Here is a 24,531-nt window from a genome sequence, read left to right on the forward strand (position 1 = left end):
TGTCCATGGCATACTTTTAAGGAGGAAGGCGTCCATGTGTTTAGGGGAGATAAAAACAGTAAAGAAATACAGAAAAAAGGCTACACTTTAGGACAAGGAAAGAGCCCATTGTTTTGCCCCTGACATGCTGCAGTACTTCTGATTTTTTTCTGCTGGTCAGCTGAGCTTGCTCTGTTATACAGCACTGGCTGGAATTTGGAAGAGCTTCCAGTTTTCCTAGTTTACAAACAAAGACCCTATAGAGGAGCTGCTCAGCATGCCATCCTCATCTGGCAGAGGAGCTTATCTTGCACATTCCCTAAAGTGCCATACAAGTATCTTTGAAATATGCCTTGGACTCTATTGAAAATCAGCAACTTGCTGCACTGGGCTTTTCCCTGCAGCATCTTCTGTCCTGGGAATATATATACGTACTGCAACAAGGTACTCATTTACAAGGTGGTGAGGGTTGTGCCTGCCACCCTTGACTATATTCAAGGTACAGCTATATGGGGCTGCACTCTACTAATGGCACCCAAAGGTGGTCTCTCCCAAGGGAGATCTCTCCCTTTTCCTTCCAGGGTGCTAAGGATATAAAACACAAACAACAACAAAAACCACCTGAGCACCACAAGAATTGTCCTGTACGTACCAATAGAAAGACTAAGGGTCTAAATGTGTCCAAAGCTTTACACAATTCAGAACAACACTTCTACTTCCAATGCAGACAGCAGATCCCTTTTGGGGTGCTTTTGTTCCTGGCTGGAAGCTTTAATTTGGAACCTCTTCTTACAACAGATCATTAGAGCACTGAATTTAAACTATTGTGTGAAGTTGTGCAAAGTTGTTCCCTTTGCTATGTCTTTTTTCCCAACAATAATTAGTGATTGTCTCAGAGTTTCTGTGTTGAATCTGGAGTCCTTAGTCAATTCATTCTTGAATCTTGTGTTTCTGAAGATAACAATGAAAGTTTTGAGTGTGGACTGAGTAACTGAAAATCATCATGTACTTTGTTTTACTGGTAGGGATATAAGGATGAAGGACTCCCCAGATTATGGGAGAAATCTGTGGCCAAACTAAGAATAGAAATGTTACTTACTGACTCTCCCTTTTAGGTGCTTTTACAGAAGGGAAGTCTGGCTATGCTACAGCACCCTACACTAAGCCAAAAAGCCTTTTCTACCCCTTACGTTAGTTGATGGGTTCATTAGGTTTGAACATTGTGCACACAAACACAATGCAATGAAATAATGCAGTGGTACTCTGAATGTATAGCATCTTTGGCACAGAGCGATCTCAAGACACTCTGCAGGGCTAAATAAGGCAAAATAGTGGTTGGTGCATAGGTTTGTGCTCCCACTCATCCCAGTCATTTGGCCTTCTACCGAACACTGATATTGGCCACTGGGTTGATGGAAAATCTGGAGCTAGGGAATAGAGGGGGGCTGCTGACATCTGTTTTATTCTTCTACATCTTTTCTTGTAGCCTACTTGGTTTTCAGACATTAAAATACTGACAAAATTATTCCACCAGTTTCAAGTCTAAAACTGGCCAAATGGGCTACAGAAGGATTTTAGCCAACCTTAATACTTTCTTCCAAGGCTCAGTGGAAGACAGCAGAGCATATAATACTTGTTTTTTTGCAACTGAAATGGAAGACATTTCCTTGAGATGGATTTAACTATGATTCACTAAGAGAAACAGGTTTGAATGATACCAAGGCAAATCCTGTCTGTGCGATGAGAGGGGAGGCTTGACAGGCTTTGAATTAGATACTGCTGCTGGTGTAATGAGTGCAGACGGCTTTCTGGGAATGCCATGGTCCCAAGTAGTCCAAAAAAGCATGAAGGATGATAGATGCCGGGATGAAAGGAGCGGAGAACTGAACATGAAGCACTTGAGCTACAAAAGAGAGAGAGAAGATTGACAGGGCTGAGAGGTCTAGACCAGATGTTGTGCCAAGAGGCTGAACGAGCCTGGATATTTTTAGCTCGTGCACGACAGAAGTCTGTAAGATCGCATATGGTGTGGAGAGGAACGGGAAAAGATGGCTTGCAGCAGTGTGCCAGTGCTGGGAAGAGCCTGTCAGGGCAAACACCAGCCTCTGCACACCCCAGCTTCCCTTATGCTCTGCTTGTAAATGTCTGCCACTGGCAGAGATGGGATGCTGGGGACATAGGCTCCTGCTCAGGATTAGGCAAAAAAAAATATCCTTATTTTCTTACGGGCAACAAGCTATTTTATTATTGACCACACTGAGAAGAATCAGATTCCTTGCCAGGAACAGCAGAAAATGAAGGACGTGTATCAGTCCATACATGCACACAGGAGGCTGCACCTTTATCTCTCGCTGCTGCAGCAGTCCTGAATGCGCTCTACCTGTATAAGATAAAGCAGCTTATTAAATTGTTGGCTGGGGCACGCAGTGCTCAGGTTGCCTGGGTGTCTGATAGCCAGCACGCAAGTGCAAGTGGCAAAGCAATGTGCATTTCAACTCGGTGTGCTTGGCTTTCAGTGAAGCCATTGGGGCTGCCTGTTCCTCCCACACCTTCTGGGGGTTTTGGCCAGGGCGAAACACAGGAGCTTTTCCGCCAGTTCTTGTTATCTCCTATGGGTAATCTAGGGTGCTGTTTCTCCCTTACATCTGTGCACAGCAAGGTAGACTTCCTACCCTCAGCAGGTGCCAGGCCAGGATAGAAACTTTTTCCCACCTCTGTGTATTTTGGGAGTGATGTACACCACTCCAGTACCAACAGTGACACTGAAGTACTGAGACATTTGGGTGAAAGTTTCATCTAGGAGACTGCATTTGGGCAGAAGGTTTTGTTTTTACCATCTTTTTTTTTTTTTTTTTTTTTTTTTTGCCTGTTCTCTTGTTTTAATTGCAGGGAGTTGAATACTCTGGGTTCCTCTGGGATACGACAGCTGGCATTGAGCTGAAAGATGCCTCTTCTCAGGAGAATGTACAGACTAATGGCAATGGGAAGTACTCATATCCTCACCCGTATCTTGCACGTTTCAAGGTAACTCATTTGTGCCAACAGACCCTTGCTTTTATTTAAAAAAAAAAAAAGACAAGAAGTTGGAAAGAGGCACAGTCTACTAATAGATAAAAACTTGCACAAGACTAATCCATTTCATCAGATCAACACTCTGTCATGGCTTGATTAAAATAAGGTGCTTAGTGGGCCTTGTTAGGTAAGGTGGATCACCAGGATCATTCCTTCCCTGCTCCTGTGGGAGAGAGCCATGCTGCAAGGGAGCATTTAGGTATGTGGGGGGGGGGGGGGGTGGATCTTCAGTAGTGTCTGCAGTCTGATAGAGTGACAGCAATCACCTGTCACCTTCCCTGGCTTTTGGAGAGGTGAGTGAGTATCCAGCAGCAGGCAACCATAGCTCCGTGGTTCTGGTCAGTGCCGTATATCGGGGGTAGAGATGGGGTGAGCATAGGCAGAATGGATGTTTACAGAAGGTTTTGTGCTCCTGGGAGGCTCGGGACTGATCTCTTACATCACTGACGTAGCATAGAGTTTCCATTTTAAGGCTTCTTCACTAGGCTGCACCCGTGTACAAGAAAGCATTTTGGAAACTGACTCTTTCCAAGCTGTTCTGCATATGCTTGAGTGAATGTACAACCCCTTTCTCCATACAGGCTGTGGTGGAGAGTTCCAGTTTGGGGAATTTGACATCTCTGGTAATGCTTTCAGAGAAGTTTCTAATAAATATAGACAAGTTAAATTAGGAGTAAGTATTACTTGTGCCACGCAATGAAGTGAGTCCCAGAAAGTAAGAAGAAGATTGCAGGGAGCCAACCGCCCATTTCAAGGTGCATTATGTTTCATGGCTGATCTCTGTGACAGGCCAAGGCCAATCGTAGGAGAGTAGTAATTAGTCCATGTAACGATGACGACATTATTCGTAGCTTATTACTGGTTTTGCAGTCAGATTCTCACTGCAACTGCTGTGGAAAGAAGCTGTGTGCTTACGAAAATCAGTTTCCCCAGAACTGTAAGGGTATTAGGCTGTTGCAAGAAGAGGTGCAAAATGTGTTCCCTGTCTTCCCAAAACACCAAGACAAAACAAAATACACTGTATGTGGAGTGAAGTGGGTCCTAGTCACCAGGATTTAGTGCTGGAAGTATGTGGAATAGGTGAATTGCTTGGTGACCTTTCTTGCCCTGTATTGATTTCCCTCCTTGCTCCCGCAGTTTGGGATGAATGATCTGACACTGGTTAACCTTCACCTGGCCTTGGCATCCGCAGCAGGGGAGAACACAGGGAAGAACCATGACAGCCACAAACTAGCAACCTTTGCACAGACTTTGCAGGAGACTCTGAAAGGTACGGTGTTGTCTTCCTTCCAGTTAGCACACGCACGCTGGTCATCATGCCTAATCAAGAGGAATTTAAAATATATACGTAACTGTCTCAGTGCAGTTTTCAAAAATATCCTCATCAGCTTTAGATTGTCTTTAGATTTGTCTTTTTAGATTGTCTTTATTTGAATGCTTCACAGTGTGGCAAATCTGTTTTTTCTCTGCTCATTACCTTTTAATCTATTATAATTAATGCAAATACCGCAGGGTTCCCTACTGGCTTTGACTCCACTTTTCAAGTGAAACTCCTTGTGATTTTATGGTAGTGTTAGAGCAAGTTCAGCCAAAAAAAAAAAAAAAAAAGATATCTGGCTTATTTTGGAAAACTCAGTGCAAGTCAGAAGATGCCCACTAATGAGAAAAGAGACCAGAAACTAGCTTTCATACATGGGTGTAATATGCAGAATAATTTTGTTGTTTTCAGGTAAGTTGCTCTGGTTTTACACCAAGATGAGGGATACCAGAATTTAGATCTCAACCTGAGCAATTTAATAGACAGCTGAAATTCTTTGCCACATTTCTGAGAATTGCTTCTTATTCTGAGGCTTGCAGATTAAACTGTTTCCTGTAGAGCAGAACAGCAGGTTTCAGATACTAAATGGTGTTTATATTGGTGATCTTTTCATAGGAATCGAAAAATCTAGCCCTTTGCTTACTGCTTAACAAGGACACAAAAGGGTTAAAAGGTTAGACACATTTTCTACTTTGCACAGTTTTGCGAGGTTGGTCACTTGGAAGCATTAAAATCCTAATGCAAGATGTATTTGCAGTTTTTTATATGTTTCACTGTTTTTCCTTTTAGGCTGCAAGAGTCCAGTCAGAGCTATTTTTAAGTGTTATGAATTTAAGTATTTATCCACATACCTTGAAAATGAAAAGGATGAAGGCAAACAAAAGGATCATTTGTTTAATCCCAGAAGGCCAAATCGGGACACAGATAAATGTGTAGCGCTTCCAAAGTCAACAGAGTTGCATTTCCGCTGCATCTAAATTTAGACTGTTGACATTAGGGTTTCTTTTTAGTTTGTGCTTTTATTTTCATATGGTGGACATGTCACTGGAGCGTATATGTTCTTGACTTGATCTGTCACAGAGCTTCAAATTCCTCCAAACTTGTGGTGTGCAGGTCTTCTTTCATAAACAAATGGTTTTTCACACGTTATTTTCAGTACTGCCAAAATCAATGTCATGCTTAAAATTACCGCGATCCTTCATTTTTTCTCCAAAGCAATCCATAAAATATGGTTAATTAAGACTGATTTTCCTGTGGATACTCCTTTAAGTGTGAGTTTCTGTTCCCATTTTGCAAACAGGCACCTTATTTGCTGTCTTTCATTCTTACAAAGGGACACGTGAGCATCCAAGGGAATGTAGTTATTACACACAGTCTCATGTAATGTCTCCATTCCCCAGAGCAGTGGTGTCTCCATATTTCTCCCATCAGACAAGTGGATCTGGCATCTCTTTTCCCTCCTTCTTTTTCCCTTCAGCAGCACCAGAGGGACTCAAGTCTTTGCTGTGGCCACATGGCCACAAAGATGCCATCCTGGATGTGCTGGACCCAGGGATCAGGGAGTTGGCTTAGTCATTTTCTCCCATCTGGCTTGTCCATATTGCACAGATTACCCATGCATCAGGCTTAGAAGACCTTTGAGAGGCAGCATCTTACCAGCTGATGTGATGTCACATCCTTCTCATGATCTGGTTTTCACTCTCTTCAGGAGGAATTTAGGGGTTTAAGAGTCTGGTTCATTAGGGGACTGATTCAGGGCATGGGGAAGTCAGGAGAGAGTGTCCTACAGGGGTCTCTTTGGACTGCTGTGAAACCAAGGAGGCTTTCACAGTCCCTGCAGAACAGCAGAATTCAACGCTGCAGACTTTCCACAGGTGGTTGCCTTTGTCTCTGTGTACTGCAAGTCCAGTCCCTCAGCTGCTTGCATCAGCGCGCAGCCGATCAGATGTGCAGGCTGGTGTCCTTGCAGCAGTGCTCAGCCGCTCCACAGAGGGGACCAGAGTTAAGGCAGGGCTTTTCTTTTCTGGGGCACACCCAGGAGAACCCAGACAGATTTGTTTCCTTTGCTCTGGCTGTTTGGTGTCCATTGGGGGCAACGGGAGGCAGATCAGACAGAAACCACAGGGCTGCTGCTCACGGTATTGCTGTCACAGGAGCTGGCAGAATTAGTGAGCCAGGATGAGGGGAAATGCAGCTGGCGGTTATCTAGACCATTGATGCTCTCATCTGCCTCTTCTGCTCAGCGCAGGTGGGCTGCACAGCCTTTCTCCCAGGGATTTGCAGTAAGGTGGAACCCCAGAAGCTTCTGGCAGAGGGGACCAGAAGTAACCCTTTGCCTCGGTGATGTGCTGGCAAACTGGGTTTTGGCTTCTCGAATGGTTGCTGCACCCCATCTATTCCATCTCTGTCTGCTTTATGTTGCATTAGGATTTTATGCTTAGCTGTTCTGCATGAGAAAGTTTAAAACAGCGAAGAATACAGTGACTCATTTCCTGTGCATACTCCAGACCGACTTTGTACCTGCTTCCACAAACATGTCTACGTGTTGGTTGTTTTATCCTCTGCTATTTTTAAATTGTTCAGAACTGAACAGTCAGTTAGAATTTCCACTTCTGATTATGATTTTTTTAATATATTTTTCACGTAAGGCTGGAGAATTGGCTAAAAGAAATATATTAAGTGCAGGATCGAGGTGCTGTTGCTAGGATTCCTGCTTGCCTGCCATTTGTAATCTGCATTAAGGGTATGCCCTGGAGCTTTCTGGAGTGGCCTTACTGCTTCATATCACTGGGCTAAGAGCATGGCAGAAGCCAACTGCTGCCTTGGCCGTTAAGCAAGCGTTAGTCTGGAAGGACTGCAGCAGCATGGTCACCTCTGAGCACCCAGTTACGGCTGCCCTATGATGCGATTTCCTTGCAGCCTCATGGCACCCAGGTGTAATGTCATCAGGTTCATCCTCCACGGCCTGGCAAGTGAGAGATCTTGTTTTTTTTGCAGTGAGATGCATGCAAAACTGCCAGCTCTCAGCATGCTTGCTGCTCAGCGTTGTGCAGGAATGGAAGCCCATCTGGCCAAGATGTGAGCTGTAAAGGTGGAAGGTGACATTTTGGAGGCACCATTCAAGCACTTTATTCAGGTCATGAGAGAAAACCAGTTCCCTCCAGGGAATTTGGTCCTTCCCCATTAGACAAACACTGATTTTCATTTGGGTTTTGATGGAGCTTAAAATAACTTGGGTTTGGGTTTGTTTTTTATTTCTTCTAGAGGTAGGTAAGTCACTACCACTAACACCTTGCAGAATAATATTTAAATACCATGTCATGTGAAGTATGATTTTTGGCTTGCAAAGGGCAGAAAAAACACAAGTAGTTTCATTATTTTTTCATCACCCCTCTGCATCCTAGCAAGCATCATGTTTTAAAGTTGTTTTTTTGTTTGTTTGTTTGTTTTAAGTCATAAACTATCAATCTCTCTGCACTCCTGCCCTCTCCCAATCCCTTTTTGAAGCACTGCAAGCAGAGCAGTGCAATGGATTTTGTTGTTTAACTTGTGCTCCCTCTCCTGGCTAGCTACTTCTAAAGCAACAGCAGCCAACAAATAGCTTTATCCATGAGAGCTGCATATGGTAGAGCAATCACTTGGTCCACCCCTCTGCCTCCACACTTCAACCCCAGAAAGCAAAGGGGCTTACAGAATAGAATTGTTTTCTTCTCTGAAGTCAGCTCTGTTATAATTTTTGGTGCATTTGTGCATCCCTGTTGCAGCTTCCTCCTTCCCCAGTACCAAGCTCTGCATTGCAGCAGTGTCTTTGTTCAGCTATCACAGTCCTGGAGCTCATCACACCTTTCTGGCAGGGGGTTGAGATGGGCACCGGGGCATGTCCATTCTCCTCTTACCTGGTGCACAGCTGGGATATCTCTGTCTACAGCAGTGGAGCTCTGAAGAACACATGCTGTGGGTATAAAATTAAGGTCCAGTGTTTCCTTTCTCATTCAGTTAGGATTGGAAATAAAATATAAGTGAGGTAATCATATTTCCATGGAAAGATGGGATTTTTGGATGAGCATTTCAAGTAATTTCCATGGTTTCTTTGGAAATTCAGCCCTAGCCAAATTCGAAGACATCACAAGTTAAATAGTATCTCTTCAGCCATCTGGGAGAATGAAAGCTTCTATAGCCAGTAAGTGTCTGTGGGGTTTGTGAACTAATAACCTCCTGCTATCAGGACTGCAGGCTGCTACTCAGGCTTCTTCTTTGAGATTTCTTCATTGCACAGGCTTAGAATGAGCACTGCACTTTCAGGGCTCTGATATATCACACAGAATCACAGAATTTCTAGGTTGGAAGAGACCTCAAGATCATCGAGTCCAACCTCTGACCTAACGCTAGCAGTCCCCACTAAACCATATCCCTAAGCTCTACATCTAAACGTCTTTTGAAGACTTCCAGGGATGGTGACTCCACCACTTCCCTGGGCAGCCTGTTCCAATATATACTACCAAAAGCCTGTGTCTTCCAGGAATTATCACAAAGATATCCTTGACTCTTACAGGAAATCTATAAAAAGAAAATGTCAGGGCAGGTTGGAGCCAATATGTATATCTTACAGAAGAAGAAAAAAAGAAGCTTACAAAGTCACAGATTTATAAAAGCCTCTAAGACCAGAAATGCTAGTCTTTGGATTTGTCACTGTCTGTGAGCAGCAAGCAAAGGATGCCAGTGTAACCAAGATATTTAGAACCAAACAAGAAACATGTACTGGATGTTTTTTTTTTTGTCCTGAACAGAAGGGCCATGAGTAAACAGCCAGTGAAAAAGGCTTTAAGCAGCATTGCTTTCAATAGTTCAGAGTAAAGTCAGCTTTGCTACAAAGTATTTGTATATTTCTTCCTTCTGTTACCTCCCCTTCTTGAATTTAGGGAGCGGATATCCAGTACTTCCTTACATTTATTTTTTTCTTTCCATTTTTCTTGTTTTCCAGGAGAAAAAGACGTGATCATCCTGGGAGATTTTAACCAGGCTCCCGACAGCAGTGACCACGACATACTGAGGAAAGAGAAGTTCCATCACTTGGTCCCTTCAGGTACCTTCACCAATATCAGCACAAAGAACCCCCAAGGATGCAAGTCACTGGACAACATCTGGATCAGCCGCAGCTTGAAAAAGGTTTTCACAGGTAGAGTTTCTACTTAGGTGTCATAAACCTGTGTGTGGTTAGCGGTGCGTGGCGAATGTGGGGGCTGTAGTGACTTCCTACGGCTGCTGGTGAGGCTGCCTTCAATTACTGGGCATGCTGAATAGTTCTTTTGCAAGCTTGTGGAAACGTTTAAATCCAGGCATCCCTTCCACATTAATCTTGTTTCTCTGCAATTCTTTTTCATGCAGGCCACTGGGCTGTTGTGCGGGAAGGTCTCACAAACCCATGGATCCCTGATAACTGGTCCTGGGGTGGGGTGGCTTCGGACCACTGCCCTGTGTTAGCTGAATTTTACATGGAAAAGGACTGGAACAGGAAGGAGGTGACACGGAATGGAAATGGGGTGACCCTTGAGCGCAACGACTTGAACACTAAGCACGAACGATGATACGAACCAGGGGATGTCTCCTGGTCCCCAAGGAGCAGTCCGTAGCTCTGTTTGCTTGAGACTTAGCTGCAGAGCAGAGCTGCCTCCCCCTCTCCCTCCTTCCCATCATCCTCCCCGCGTCCAGAAAGCATCAGCACTTGACTTTGATGGCTGTCGCTCTCTGTCCCTCATGGACAGTTTTTGGGACAGTTACTGTCTCATGGCAATAGAGCAATCTGTAACTTTTTATGGGCACACAATGGACATTGCCTGGAGATCTGGATGAGAACTGTACAGAAAATAAAGTGTACTTTTAATACTGTATGGGATCTTTGCTAAACTGCAGTGAAACAGGGCTTTGCTGCCATGGTGTGTGTGATGGTTACTTTTCTTTGCTGCCTTGTAAATTGAGGGGAGTAGCAGAGGCCACAAAAAGAAAGACACTAAATTCTTGGCAATTCCTAAGTGCAGCTCAGCACTTGCAAAAACTGCTGAAGCAGGGAAGGGAAGGGGGCCAGGTCCCTACGTGAGCAGAAGGACCTGAGTAGTCCCTCATGCCCAGAGAAGCGCCATTCTTCCTCAGCCCAGTGCGGGCGTGGACACCTCTCATCCTTCCCTTCCTCTCCCTGCTTCTGGGCAGGGTGCATTTTGTCCTAGAAGGGCTTCACAGAGCTCGGCTTTGGCTTTTAGTTTAATGTTCAGCATTCAGTGATATTTTTTCCTGCATGTTAGCTGTCAGGAGCTGGGAAAGCACTGACTCATCCCTTTGTAGGACCTGGTTCACTTCTCCACCTGTCAGCACTCAAGGCAGTGCCCTTTGCTTTGCTTCCTGTTGGGGATCTCACAGGAACAGCCCTGGTCCTCTGTCCACTGACATAGCAATTGGAGCAAGCTTCTAGAGCAAGGAGGGAGGATCAAAGAGGTAGGTGTGCTGCACCCACCTCTGCCCATCAGTTCTGCTGGGAGCCTTGTTTTCAATTTCTGCTTCTGGAAGAACAGGCAGTTCTGCATCCCTCTCCTAAACTCATAAGCCTGTTTCAGGCACCATTACAAGGAGTCTGAATATGGCATATGATCATCATATGTAGAGCAGGGATGATGTCTGCTTCCAACGTGGGGTTCTCCTATGCAGTTTTGTTTCTGCGCATGTCCTGAGCAGGGAGGAGGACTTTGGTCAACAAGCTGCCATGTAGTGCCTGGGAAGGAGCATCGGATTTACCAAGTACAAAAAACTCGTGAAGTAGCAATTAATAGAAAGTGACCTAGAGGGGAGAAACTTATAAGGACTGGAAAAAGCAATTCAGCACCTACAAAAGCAATACATTGCATGTGAAAGGCACAGAGCTGCCCACTAACCCAGCGTGTTCTGCTCCAGAGTCCGGTTTGACCACGCAGCACATTTTAATGCTGAGTGAAAAGAAAAGCGCTCTGACATGACTTATTGTGCTATAAAGGGAAAAATACTCCTGACAGCAGTGCCAAACCAAGGAGATGCTATAACTGAGGGTATTACAGCAAAACAATGTAATATTCTCATAGCATCTTTGTGAGTTTAACTTCCCGAAAGACCGTCTAATTTCAGGCAGCAACAACTCACATGCAAACACATGTGGCTGAATATTTCAGATGGTGTTTCTTACTGTATATGCCAAAGTAAAACTGAAGCAGGGTGGGATAGCCTTTGCCAAGGAAGGAAGCTCTGCCACGGATCCAGCTGGCAGCTGGATTCTTCTGAGTTTGCTTGGGGAAGAGACATTTTTTTTTCTCTCTCGCCTCAGCCTCACATCACAGCAAAAATCCTGCTGGATTGTTTAAGGTTAGAGAGAAGATAATCGAACAGATCAGAGAAGCCAGCTCGGGTAAATTGGCTCTGAACGGCAAACAGGTTACTGCAGGAAACGGTGGTTTGGAGTCCTGTAGCAATCTGCTACCATTAGGTTTCAGGCAAAGCAATAAATGTGCTGTTATTAAAGAGGCATATTGTCTGCCTCCTGACCGCCTGCCAGGGCGCAATTGCACATTGTGCAGAAGGTGAAATTGTAGTGCATGTTTCCACAAACACATCCTTGTTCTTAAGGCACTGTGCACACGCTCACACCGCAGTAGAGGGAGGTTTCATTGACATTTCAAGTGATTCAGTGGATGACTAAGATTTCAGAGCATCAGACAAAAATGTACCTTCACTTTCTCAGCACTCCCTGTTGAAAATGGGAGATGCAAGCATTTGTCCCAGATCATTAAACAAGGCAGCAAGAGAGCTAGGTTCCAGCTTTGGTTCTGGCTTCTTACTACTGCTTTGTCCTCTTCCAGCAGACGTAATTTTGCTGTTTCCCCTTACTTTGATCCAAGTAGCTCTCCTGGAACACTGCAAAGTATAGGTTAGGGTGCAATGGAGTTACCATGGTCCCATGGTCAAATGAACACCACAGGAGGTGTGTGGCAGTAAAATCCCCAAGAATGTGCTCCCTCTCATGCATCTTGAAGCTGTTATCTGTGGGCTGAGGTAGGTGGGTAATGTCTGCTGCCCGCTGGGAGCACAGGTGACCTCTGCACCCACCTGGGTGTAATTCAGCTTGAGGAAAATTTCATCCTGTGTTTGTTGCTACCTGTGAGACCCACGCTCATGCTTTCTGGATATTACCACACTGGAAGGCTGCAATGGCTTCACAGCTATGGAAATAAAACCTGAAAGGCCCGGATCCCCTTTAATCTGCTGCAGGTGTGAAGGAAGAGCAAGATGGATCCTACAGAGCATGGGGAGGAGGACAGGGGAGTCTGGTACCTGCTGGTGGAGCCCTCCCTCATGTGGAGGGTCACTGCGAGGTATGCACCTGGTTAGTTCATGGTGGGGAGCAGCAGTGCCTGACTGTTTTCATAGCTTCACTTTTTTTTTTTTTTTTTTTTTTTTTTTTAAAGAGCTTGCTTTGCTTTTTGTCTCCACTCTTCTTGCAGGATGGTAAGGTTATTGTGAGACTCTTTCCCTCTTGGGTTTTGGAGGTCCGCAAAAGCATTTGTTGTATTGTGGCGGCTCAAAAACTGAAGCGGTGGCTGGTGTCCTCCTGCCTCTGCCGGCAACTGTGACTCTGGAGGCAATCTCAAGTAGCAATTTTATGTTAACATTCTTAATAGCAGAGGCAATGCTAGCCCAGATTTCTGTGGCTTTATTCCCCTTGCAGTGCTGAGGGAAGCAGCAACAAGGGAGATGGTGCAGAGAGAAACAGGGAGACTTGCAAAAGACCTGTTGTAGCCATGGCCTAAAATACAATCTGCACCTACATGCTTCGGGCTCCTCTCCCTGGGGTTATGTCCGAGGTTGAATCACGTGTCTATAGACCATTTAGGTACAGCTTTATTTTTCCGAAGCATAGTCACTTCTGCAAGGCAATTCAGCTCACTTGTGCATGATGAAGGGTGTTGGAGCCCTTCCCTGCCTGCTGGAGGTGAAATTTGGCTGCTTCTTACAGCTCCTCTCTTCTGACCATGTGCCAGCTCCAGATCTCCCCTGGCTTCTAAAATACGCACAGCCAATTATTCTCCTTTCTTGTTTGCTCTGACCTGTTTACTTCAGGGCAAAGCCTCTGCCTTGTTCTGTGGGATTACACAATTAAGCACGTTTATTCAGCAAGTGTTAGTTTGGTCTTATGGCTTTGCAGTGTTAAACTAAACAGGGATGTAAATTTTTGGAAAAAGGAGTTGTGATACATGAGGGATGTTTTGGGGAGCTCTAAGGAGCAAACACAAATAACTGTCCTGGAAATGAATTTCCAAGAGCCTGGTGGTGACAGCAGTAGGCTGAATATATCCAGGTTCAGTAAAGGTGTGAGCTTGATCAAACAAGGTTAACAGCGTGGGTCTTGGCACTAAGCCCTCGCAGAAATCAGTGATCAGCATCCTTTAAAGGACAGATAATGGTTCAGCCACCAGCCACGCAGGCTCTTGGCCTTCTGAGTTTTCATACTTTTATATAGAGTTTCTACGCAGCTAAAACTTCTTGCTCTACCTCTTGGTACTGATACAGTTTGGAAGTGAGGAAACTGGAGAAGTCAGGGCTCATTCGCATGTTCTTGGGTCATCGTTTCCCTTCTTCTTAAGGATGCTTTAAGAGGCAGTAAGTCTTAACAGCTTATAAATTTGCAGTTAGTGACAATCTGTGTTGTGTCGGGGAACGGCAGGTGTACCCTCACGAGCTGTTGTTACAGACCTCCTGTAGCTCCCTGCAAGGTGTTGTCTGCTGCCAATTCCTGCTTTGGTTGCGGGTGGTGTCAGGAGGCTCAACCCCATGATTAGGTGCCTCTCGTGAAAGGCCACGCATTGTAGGGTAGTATGTAATATAAAGACACATGCACATTCAAGTGGATTTGCCTGGTTATAAGATGAGGTTTGTTTGTTTTTTAGGGTTTTAAGCTTTAAGTCCTTTTTACCTTCCTATCTGGAAGCAAAACAGCTTCCATGTGACATCAGCGTAACTAAAAGGATTTACTCTAGAGTGCTCACGGGTTAAAGGTACTTTTAGGAAATAAGTTGCTGGGTCGTTCTTTGGCCCGTCCTTCTGGCCATCTCGTAACCCCGCATGCTGAGATGTTCCCAGTCTGAGGGGCGTCCCAGGGTGTCTCCTTATCAGCTGTGTGAAAACACAGGCCTTGTTTAATAGGAAAATAGGGTGGAATGTGCACAGACCAGAACTGCAGTGTTGCACAAACTTCGTGTGAGGAGATAACACAATGTGCACCAGCTCTCAGAGCAAGTTCCCACCAGTTTTTAGGCAGTGGCCTTCAAGGAAATTTTTCCTTCTCCAGATCACAGCTTCGGACCTCCATCATCTTGCACACTGGCAGACAACAGGCGCTGCTATGCAGCGGGACAGTTATTTTGCATCCCTTTTGTCTTACTGCTTGAGCACTTCTTGGGCATCTGGTCTGTGGGAACTTTAACCTGATTCTTTTCACTGTAGGAATGTTACTCGTTTTCCTGAATAATGAATAACTCCGAATGAACAGCTTCTGAGCAGGATGTTTCCCCAGCTTGTTACTGGTTTCCTCAAAGGGACTTCCCCTGGGACAGTCAGGGACTCAGGAAGAAGCTTGAAAGGGTTGGGGGCAGGAGGGAATGTGTGAGAAATCCCACATGCATGGGGACCAGGGAGCTGGTGGGGGTTCACCAAAGTACTGTATGTCTAGGACATAGCTGCAATGCAGAGGGCCCTAAGGAGAAGGGTGGGGAGATGTCTGAGCAAAGGTGCTGGGAGGTGAGGGAGCATGGGGCTGTGAGAGGAGCTGGGAAAGGAGGAGGGATGGCGAGCAGGTGGAGAGGTGAAGCACAGCTGGGTGCTTTTCCTCGTGGTCCTGTGCAGCTGGTGAGATATATTGCCAGAACCTGGAAAAGCTGCTTTTCTGGGAGCTGCAGAGCTTCCAGAGACAAAATAAAGGGGGCCTCTGTTTGGAAATATTGGGTGGAAGCGGCAGAGGCTGAGTCATAGAGCAAGTATGGATTTTTCTGGTGGGTGGAAGCTACTTGTCTGGTTTTCTAGGCTCGGGGATGGATGATGTGGTAGTGAACAGTTTTGTGAGATAAAAAGGAAGGTGAAGGACTGGGATATTAAATTAAGGCAGCCTGAAGAATAAGTACTAGAGACCAAGACAAAATCCATGGAGAAGAAATAACCAAGTAAGGTGGAGGGGACAGCCTGGCCTGTCTCATTTGGTATATGGCATGAGGTAAAAGTAGGGCCTAATGTATCCATGAGAACCTTCAAGCACAACTCGGGACTGCTGGGCTAGGACCTCTGCCACTACAATAGCTGTGCAAGGGGGCTGCTGCTTGTATGTGTGCTCTGGTTCTCCTCTGAAGCCCCACAGCACTGCACAAGCCACTTGAGACATGTCCCCTCTGCAGGGCCTCCTTCCACCCTGCCCCACCACACACAAGGAGCGGCGTGGCCTGGGCCTGTTCCTGCACCTCCAGCCCTGCTCCTCACACCATCGAGTCTGCTCTTAGCCTCTCCGGCCCTTGTTGTGCTACCACCAGGAGCAGGGTTCAGGCAGCAGAGTCCAGCCCTAAGTGATGTTTCTCAAAACTGTGTGCCAGAAAGCCTTCACGTGCAGCTTGGGATGTCCAGCTAGCTGTAAAGCAATGCTGCCTGAAGAGAGTAACACTACAGTACTCTAATCTGTCATTCTTTCATTTAGTTTTATTTGTAAAACTTGTATAAAAATTCCTTGAAAACGGGTCTGGTGAAGCAGGGTGGCCTTCCCAAAGTTGGCCATGTTTCTGTATAGGAACAACACAGAAGTAATGAGACATTCATACAGCAAAGCAACTGGACCAGACAGCTACAAAAGGCACAGTCACATCACTGACATCACGAAACTTGGTAGTGACACAAGCTCACGTGCACTGCCGTCCAAAAACTTTATTACAGAACTTCAGTACCATAAGGTAGTAACCAGGCTATTCACAGTGTGGAGGGGAGGAAATTCAGGAAAACTTACAAAAGCTCTGCTTCAAAATTTGAAATACTTACAAAGGAGGAAGGACAAATCTGACAAAACAGAAGCTGGCAGGTTTTTCATCTACAGCTACAGTAATATCTTTATAGTGACTACTTCCAGACAAACCTTGCACTAGGCAAATCTATTTCTAGAATAACGGAGAACAGAAGTAGTTCAACGACTTTGGGGAAAATGAGACAAGTTTGGTAGTAAAGCAGAAAGGCCTGCGCTAGCATTTAGGGCTCCAGGGCAGTGGAAGAGGGTGCTGGAGGAAGGGCGGTGGGCATGGTACCCTGTGGCAAAGCAGGGTGGCAACACGGCCTCCTGGTTCCAGGGACATGGGACAGCAAATATCTGTAGTTCATAGCACACAAGTACCAGGGTAAGGGACAAAGCACTTGGTGTAGAAGTAAACAGAGGAAGGAAATTCTCCATAGTAAGAAAATACCTATTCAAAACCGTCTTTTTTGTAAAGGCCTGGCCCTCTTATGTACCCTTAGATCTGCAAAGTGAGCCCAAATCTTTGTAGCTTAAATGATCTCTGTGTGATTTACTCTGAAGATGGCTTTTGACTGTGGTCTTTGACTTGACCTCAGCCACACCTGGCTTTCTTTCTACTCCCAGCAAAGAGCCCAGATCTGAATCCAGATACCAAGGGTGCAGGACTGCAAGTTGCCCCCATTGGGCTGTCTGCCCGGTCCAGTTCTAAAACAAGGCTCTGCAGGCAAAGCTACAAGTGACCAAACTAGACAGTCTGAGGGGGAGAAAAAGGGATTTTATTTCAGCATACAGAGGCTGAAAGGCTTTTAGATTGTGAACAACACCGACAACACAAAATTAAGGCTGCTGTGCAGAGTTCTTGGTCCTTGCCTTGAAAGTAACCAAATTTAGTAAATTTATGCTTGTTGAGTGCATCTTATTTTTGAAGCTGTCAGCCAGCTGCTGCACGCACACTGCAATACTAGCTAAAAGGCAGTTGGTTTTGTGGCATTACTCAAAAACCTTCGGGCCCCTTAGCCAACTGAGAACTCTTCCTCCTGGATTTTAGTATTTTCCTGTCATGAAACATGTTCTCAGGATTTTGCTGTCATGGCTGTTAATGTCCTGGGTGTAAAATAAGGCTGGGGAAGGTGGGAGGGTTATTCCTTCCTTTCCATTCAAGGATAAATGGGGAAAAGAAGGACACCAGGGCTCAAATCCATGCAAGGTGGCATAGAGAGAACATTGGCTCCATCTACTTGCCTCCTCCAATGCTGGGCCTGTTACCTGTGGGCCAAGGAAGTAGGGGAAGAAACAACAGAGGCTCCACCAAGGCCACCCCCTGTTCTCACCCAGGCTCTTGTACCATAGCAGCTTCCCAAGAGTTCAGATTTATCCCAGTAAAATACTACCTACTAAAACTAAACCCTTTGTGTCAAAGTACTTCCAGGTGCAAAACTCAATTTGCCTTGACAATGCCATAATACTATGGATTCAGGAAACATAGTCTATGTAGTAAGATTTCCTACATCACGTAAGCTGATTATTGTTTGACTAGCCATTCCTTACAGTGACGTGCTCTCTGTACGTGTGTCTGGATGTAGCACCAGCAGTTAAAACAGAGGTAAGTTTGCTTAAAGTGGTGTAGCGCTTCTGTGGGAACACAGAAACAGGACACTTGTGAGTTGTTTTTTTCTCCCCATGTCTCATTTCTGCACTGAGCTCTGCGAGCTCAAGCTTTCTGCAGTTTGGAGGCCTGATGCTGCTCAAACAGTGACTTGATCCTCTCTAGGCTCGAGTGACCTGCAGAAGAAGTGGGTGTTGCTTGCTGTGCTGACTTATGTTCCTGTATTCCCAAACTTATTTATAACAAAAGTAACAAAATCCCAGTTCTGCCCAAGCCTCCTCCCAAAATGCTACTGTACTGAACTCACTAGCCATGCTATACTTATCCTCAAAGCAAGATGACCCTTTCCAGAATTCGACTTCTTGAAACACGTACTGTACAAATAAAGATGCAGAACTGTAACACACCGGTGGGATAAAGATGCTAACTTTGCCACCTGTTTACAGGTAGCTGCTTTTTGCTACCTGTTATAAAAGCAGTGATACCTTTTTTCTTTTAATGCTAAATCTCCTAGTAAAAAATCCAACCTTTATAGCTTTTAATCAGAGCTTTCATCCTATTGCACAAAGACCTGCTTCTGTGCACCGTGATTGTTTCTTTACTTTTTGTTGCTGTTGTTGCAGTGATGACCAAATAGGAAAGAGTTGTGCAGTGATGTAGCAAGATCTACAACAGTGCAATAACCATGAGCTGTGAAAGCTGACTGAAGACAAGGCGTATATGAATAGACAAAAGGAGAATCTCCCTTTTCCCTTTTCTTCCACTTCTAAATCTGGATGGGAAAAGGTAGTACGTTACCAAAGAAAGTGTCAAGCACTATGACTAGCCTACAAAATAGAGTAGATGAGTGCTCAGATCACTGCAAAGGAATTCCTAAGCCAAACTTAAAAAAAATACACACACTTAGAAGAAAAACGAAACAAAACACAGCAGTGTAAAACCACAATGCAAAAGGAACACAAAGGGACATTTTCTGAATTCCATGTATTCTAGGCACCCTTCCCTCCCACCCCACCCCTTTTAAGTCCGTTCTTGTAAACTCTAGGAAGTCCACTTCTACACCCTCAGTTTCACAGAGTGAATGGTTGATTAATACTGTTAATTTATGAGATCCTGGAGTTCCTCATCAGTCAGCTCATTGACTTCCATAATCTTTTCCAACTGCTCCATATACCGGGCATGATCTTGCAGAAAGTGCGGTACCCTCATGTTCTCAATCACAGCCAATCCTTTCAGGCGGTCCACGTCCTCATACGAGATCTGCAAAGAAGGACATGGGTTAATTCTGCACTGTAGTCCTGCTACTTCTCTGCTGTGGCTCTAAATTGCCTTTTGTAGATGAGAGAAGATTTCAGAGCAGGGAGATTTAAAAGCTTGTGAGGTTCCTTAGAAAGCAACCCTAAAGCATGTGTACCTCAATGGAAGATGTGAAAAAAAGTGTGATTTTAGCAAATGCCTACATACTTCCTGATTCTGCTTTTGATTATACCAGTGAAAAAACGCATGGAAACCTGAATGAGACTGACCTACAACAGCTGCAGGAATACAGAGGGAAAAAATGGAACATGTGAGTCCTGGGGTCTCTTCTCAAAGAGGTGGAAAGATCGATATGAGAATGGAGAAGACGCTGGGCCTGCCACTGAGGAACAGGAAAGGGAGTGCAGACAGGCATGGAACAGGAAGAAGGCAGGCCTGGGCTTTGGGAAAAGCAGGGTGCCAGGTGACCTGAACTCTCATTTGTGTTTTCACTATCACATGTGCTTATGCAAAGCTAAATTAAAATGCACCTCTAGTAACAAACTAACTACAGCTTGGGCAACCTTAAGCATTCCCCCCCCCCCAGTTTTTTTTTCCTCATTTAATAGGGTACAAATTAGTTTTGCCTCTTGGCATCAAAGCCTTCTGGGTATAGATGGGACACTTTTAAACTTTTTTTCCAGCTGCTACAAGGCCTACTACTTGTTTTCTGTAACGGAAGCTGAGATTTTTTGCCATAGTCTTATGATTCTACAAGCTAGGATGTGGAGGAATGGTTAAGTGAAGTAGGTCATGTGAATGTTGAGCAACTAGGAGGTCGCGAGCTAAGAAAGTATCGAACGCAGCTCATATGAGTCTGAGAAAGTACGTAACGTCTGGGAGCTAATCAGGCACAAGGACACGATATCCGTTGGAGGTTTGGGAAAGTACTAACTGTGTTATTTCTGTTGATGGGAGTGAGAAACTAGCTGATAAAATAGAGAAATGCACTAACCAATCATGAGCTTAGCTTTTGCAATATGTATGAGCTAATTATATTGAATTAGATAAAAGACAACTGAGCTATCCAATAAATCGAAGTTCACTGATCACTCATATTGAGCGTCTGTGTCTTCCTTCCGTCGACAACAAATGTCCTCGCAACACTAGGACTTCAAGTCTTTGCGCTCACAATAGCTCAAGCTGCTGCACGTGATAGTCCAGAAAAGTACGAATGCTTTGGCTGTGCAATGCTGCTCAGGCTGTCCTGCAAACACAGAACCAGTCTCCTTGGGCAAATATCCAGTGTGATGAAATTCGTGTGGTTGTTGCTTGTCTACAAGCTGCGTGTGCTGAGGCACCCTACAGACTGGAGCATATGTGCTGGCAAAAACACAAGCCTGGCCCTGGTTACTAACTGGCACATCCTATTTCCTCACAGCAGGGTTGTGCCAGGTGGCTTGAGAGTGGAGCCTGCACCTTTGAACCTTTTTAACCCATGTTTTTTTCTATGGAACCGAGCACTGCACTGTCAGGGCTCCCTGGAAACAGCCTGCCCTCTTAGCGGGTGGTGGTTCCTCTTCAGAAAAGGTTAAAGTAAGCACAGATCTTCCACCAGTGTGTAAGAGACATTGAAGAGCTCTCTGGAAGGATAGGAGAGTCTAATCCAGATTGCTAAACCCACTCCATAGCGGCGGTCAGACGTGGGGTGCATGTCTCACTGGTGATAACGGGAACAAAGTCTGCAAAGAGAATGAATTTGCCTCTGAGCAGACATGTAGGCTTTTCTAGCTGCAATAACGAGGTGCATCCTGATTTTTTTTTTTTTAAAAAAAAGAACCTGTACGTATGTCCAGGCTTACTCACGTCACTGATTCTGCTGTTTGAAGATGGTGGGGCATTACACCTCGATTACTGTATTTAGAAGTAGATACAGGGGAGCCATACAAGATCATACCATCTCCTCTCAGAGGTGCAGAACCAAATTAGATTACATATGAACCTTCTCTCCTGTCCAGTTTTTAAATTCCAACTCTTTCCCTCAGAAGAAAAAAAAAAAAAAAGACCTTTTTTACCTCATAATTATATTTAGGGGTTTCTACTTTAGCTGCAACCAAGAAACAAGTATCTGCGATTCAAGGTATGGTTTGATTGGGATTGCTGTAATTGCTAAAACCCACAAAAAAATGACGTTCTGAGGAGATTAAAAACATAATCTCATCCTACTGTGGCAACGGGTAGTCTTCCTAACCGCATATAATTAAAAATATCGTATTAGATTAAAAAAAAAACAAACACAACAACAACAACAACAAAAGAGGCTATAACAGGCTTACATAGGCTCTTTGTAACATGTCCACATTCCTGGAAAACACAACTTTATTTTCCTGGAGTATGTGGAGATACTGGAGTGAGATGACTGAGAGAACTGAACATCTGCCATAGGAGGAAAGGCTGAGAGAGCTGGGACTGTTCTGCCTGGGGAAGAAAAGGCTCGGGGGCATTGTACCAATGTTTATAAGTACCTGATGGGAAGGAACAAAGAGGGAACCAGACTCTTCTCTTGCAGTGCTCACTGCTCACAGGGCAAGAGGGCACAAATTAAAAGGCACAAAATTTCATCTGTACACAAAACACTTTTTTTTTTTTTTTTTTTTTTTTTACTGTGAGGGTGGTAAAACACTGACAAAGGCAAACTGTGGAATATCCATCAATGGAGATATTCAAAGCCCTGCAAGACAGCTGACCCTGGTTGGACTAGATGATCTTGAGAGGTCTCTGCTGACTTCAACCACTCTGTGATTCTGAGAGCAGGCAGTGCTCCTACAGATGCATTTCCATTTTGTTTTTACTGCACATTTCTGCAATCAATCAGAGTAGCCTTTAAGTTCCCTTGATTTTTGAGGTTGTAAAGTCAAGCATTTGTAAATCATCATACTGCTAGAATTAAATTGCTTGTAGACCCTTAATATAGGTGCCTTCTGTGTGGATTACAATTGAATCTTCAATTATATGAGCAATGATGATACACTTTTGGAGTGGGTTGACAATACTGCAGTCCCTCCGAAGAGAGCAAGGGATAAAGCAGCGCAGGAAGGGTATGTGTTCAGTACAAATTAGCAGGTAGAAACTGCTTGGAGTTAAGCAGCCTTAAAGGAAAAAGGAAGTTTCAGAGAAAAAAGCTGCAAAGACTTATCTGACAGAGCACAATTTCTTGTAGAGGTTTCTAACTTGGTTCGGTGACTTAAGTAGTTCTGTTCACCAGTAGGGATGTTTCTGGCACTACAGGCAATGCTTCTTAAATGTGGACCAAAAGCCTCTATCATAATATGCTATGCCCCTTTATCACCCAGTGAATGCCAAGCAGGCAAAAATGTTGGTATACCAGCTCTAAATGCAAGAGTAATATTAACTTGAATCCTGTTTTATATGACTATGAACCCTGCTTTAGGAACTGGGGAAACTTAGCAATCCAAGGAATTGGTTCAGGAACTCTGACAAAGTTTATGCTGTTAGTATGGTTTTGTTTATCATTTTGGGAACAAACAAGCAATGACAACGGACAGAAAATATGATCTGTGAATTTAGAAATAACGTATTCTGGAAAAGACAGACCATGATTTCTGGAAACAAACAAACAAACAAAAAAAAAAACGGTGAGAGGAATTTGAAATGAAAATCACAGTATTGTCTCTCCCTTTGTGATGTAACAAGATGCCTTAACATCAATCCGTGAATTCAGATTCTTACTAGGACCACCACTTTATCTAGTACCTGTCCTGCTTGCTCAAGGCAGTCCATTGTACTGCAGGTCAGGTAGTACTCTATAAAAGGAGGAAAGGAAAGTCTGAGAAGTATGACCATAAAATCTTAATCTGATAACTGAGGAATGAGGAAAAGCTGGTACGAATTCTTAGGACCTCAAAATATTTTTAACTTGCAGTGTGTGTTCCAGGTGTTGTATGGAACAGAGATTTCTATCAAAGTAAAACAGAGCACAGTGACTCATAACTCTTTGCAAGCAGGCTTATTCAGATGATAAAACCATATCCTTTAGGTAAAGAAGAGTCCACTCACCTTTCCAAGGGCTGTCAGAAGGTGGAAATCAATGGACTCCCTATATCTCAGGATTCGGAGGATGCCATCTAAGTACACCTGATCTTTATTGAAACAGCCTAAAAGGAAACGATATAAATTGCAATCTGTAAGGGCTTGTTTAAGGCATATTCTCAGAAACTACTGTAAATAGAATAATTTTATTTTTTTAAACTACATTTTTATCCCAGAGTTTGAAAACCTTCCCAAAAACTAACTAGAAGGCTAAACCCACCAGCCAGAGAAAGAGATCAAACAGAAGATAGTCTCTGAGAACATCTGGATCGATAATTCTTGTAATAAACAGGAAAGGAAGTCAAACTGAATGAGCTTCTTCTGCTTTACTTTCAGCAAAAAATCGGTTACCGATTCAGTTTGAATGTCTTGAAAATGCGCATTTCCAGTCTTGTTTTCAACAGCAGAAATCCTGTTGCTTCATTTCAGGAACATCAGAGTCCCATTTCTCCCTTTTGTAAACGTTTTACTGTGTTGAAGGAGCTCTATGCACATTCTGAAAGCTCCCTGAAGCACAAAACTAGATAAGAGAAACAGGGAACCCACCTGGCTGTGATGTGTCAGTCCACCCCCTCTTGGCTCGTACACAGTAATCCCACCTGGTATTGGGGTCCTTGACAAACTTCCCCACGTCCTGGAAAAGCTGGCTGAAGGACATTTGACTAGCCTGATAGACTGTGTAGTAGAGCAGGGCAGCCCTCCAAAGCAAAGGGTCTTTGCGGAAGAGGACGCTGTGAATGCTCGCTAGCCCTTCTTCTGTAGGGTTAATTGGTTTCAACCCATGTTTCCTTCGTCCGTTCCAGTTGCACCAAGGCTGGCTGTTGTTGTTAAACCCTCGAAAATAATGAGTTCCTAAAAACAAAGGGATATGGGACTTAGAACAGTAATAGCAAATGATTAAAGAAACGTTGATAAAATATTGAAGGAGATGCCAATTTCAGGACTCTGAACTGGGCTTGGGGAAAAATTGGCAAACTTTAGCCTAATCTACAAGAGAGAATTTTGTCAGAGCTAGATACACGTGCAATTATTCGCCTGCTGACTGCAAAGTGAAACTCCCACAAAATGCCGAATGAACACAAATGTCAGCAAGATTTATGTTCCCAAATCCACAAAAAGAAATTTTCAAAACTGTCTTGCATGCTGGTTGCCTCTAGC

The 24,531-nt window shown here is 44.4% G+C and overlaps 2 protein-coding genes across 2 annotated transcripts in view; one reads left to right on the forward strand and one right to left on the reverse strand.

Annotated features, from left to right (window-relative positions):
- EEPD1 (endonuclease/exonuclease/phosphatase family domain containing 1) overlaps window positions 1-10,257 on the forward strand; it is a 61,254-nt gene extending 50,997 nt beyond the window's left edge. The window contains exons 4-7 of the mRNA XM_084306959.1: window positions 2,869-3,003; window positions 4,189-4,321; window positions 9,351-9,545; window positions 9,755-10,257. Coding sequence (XP_084163085.1) covers window positions 2,869-3,003; window positions 4,189-4,321; window positions 9,351-9,545; window positions 9,755-9,954 — 663 coding nt within the window. The 3' untranslated portion in view covers window positions 9,955-10,257. The remainder of the gene's footprint in view (window positions 1-2,868; window positions 3,004-4,188; window positions 4,322-9,350; window positions 9,546-9,754) is intronic.
- Window positions 10,258-19,061: 8,804 nt separating this feature from the next.
- MATCAP2 (microtubule associated tyrosine carboxypeptidase 2) overlaps window positions 19,062-24,531 on the reverse strand; it is a 48,930-nt gene continuing 43,460 nt past the window's right edge. The window contains exons 5-7 of the mRNA XM_084306781.1: window positions 23,920-24,225; window positions 23,341-23,438; window positions 19,062-19,287 (exon numbers count right to left, since the gene is read on the reverse strand). Of these exons, the coding sequence (XP_084162907.1) occupies window positions 19,126-19,287; window positions 23,341-23,438; window positions 23,920-24,225 (566 nt within the window). The 3' untranslated portion in view covers window positions 19,062-19,125. The remainder of the gene's footprint in view (window positions 19,288-23,340; window positions 23,439-23,919; window positions 24,226-24,531) is intronic.

This window comes from Netta rufina, assembly GCF_964035555.1.
Source record: "Netta rufina genome assembly, chromosome: 2".
NCBI classification, from domain to species: domain Eukaryota; kingdom Metazoa; phylum Chordata; class Aves; order Anseriformes; family Anatidae; genus Netta; species Netta rufina.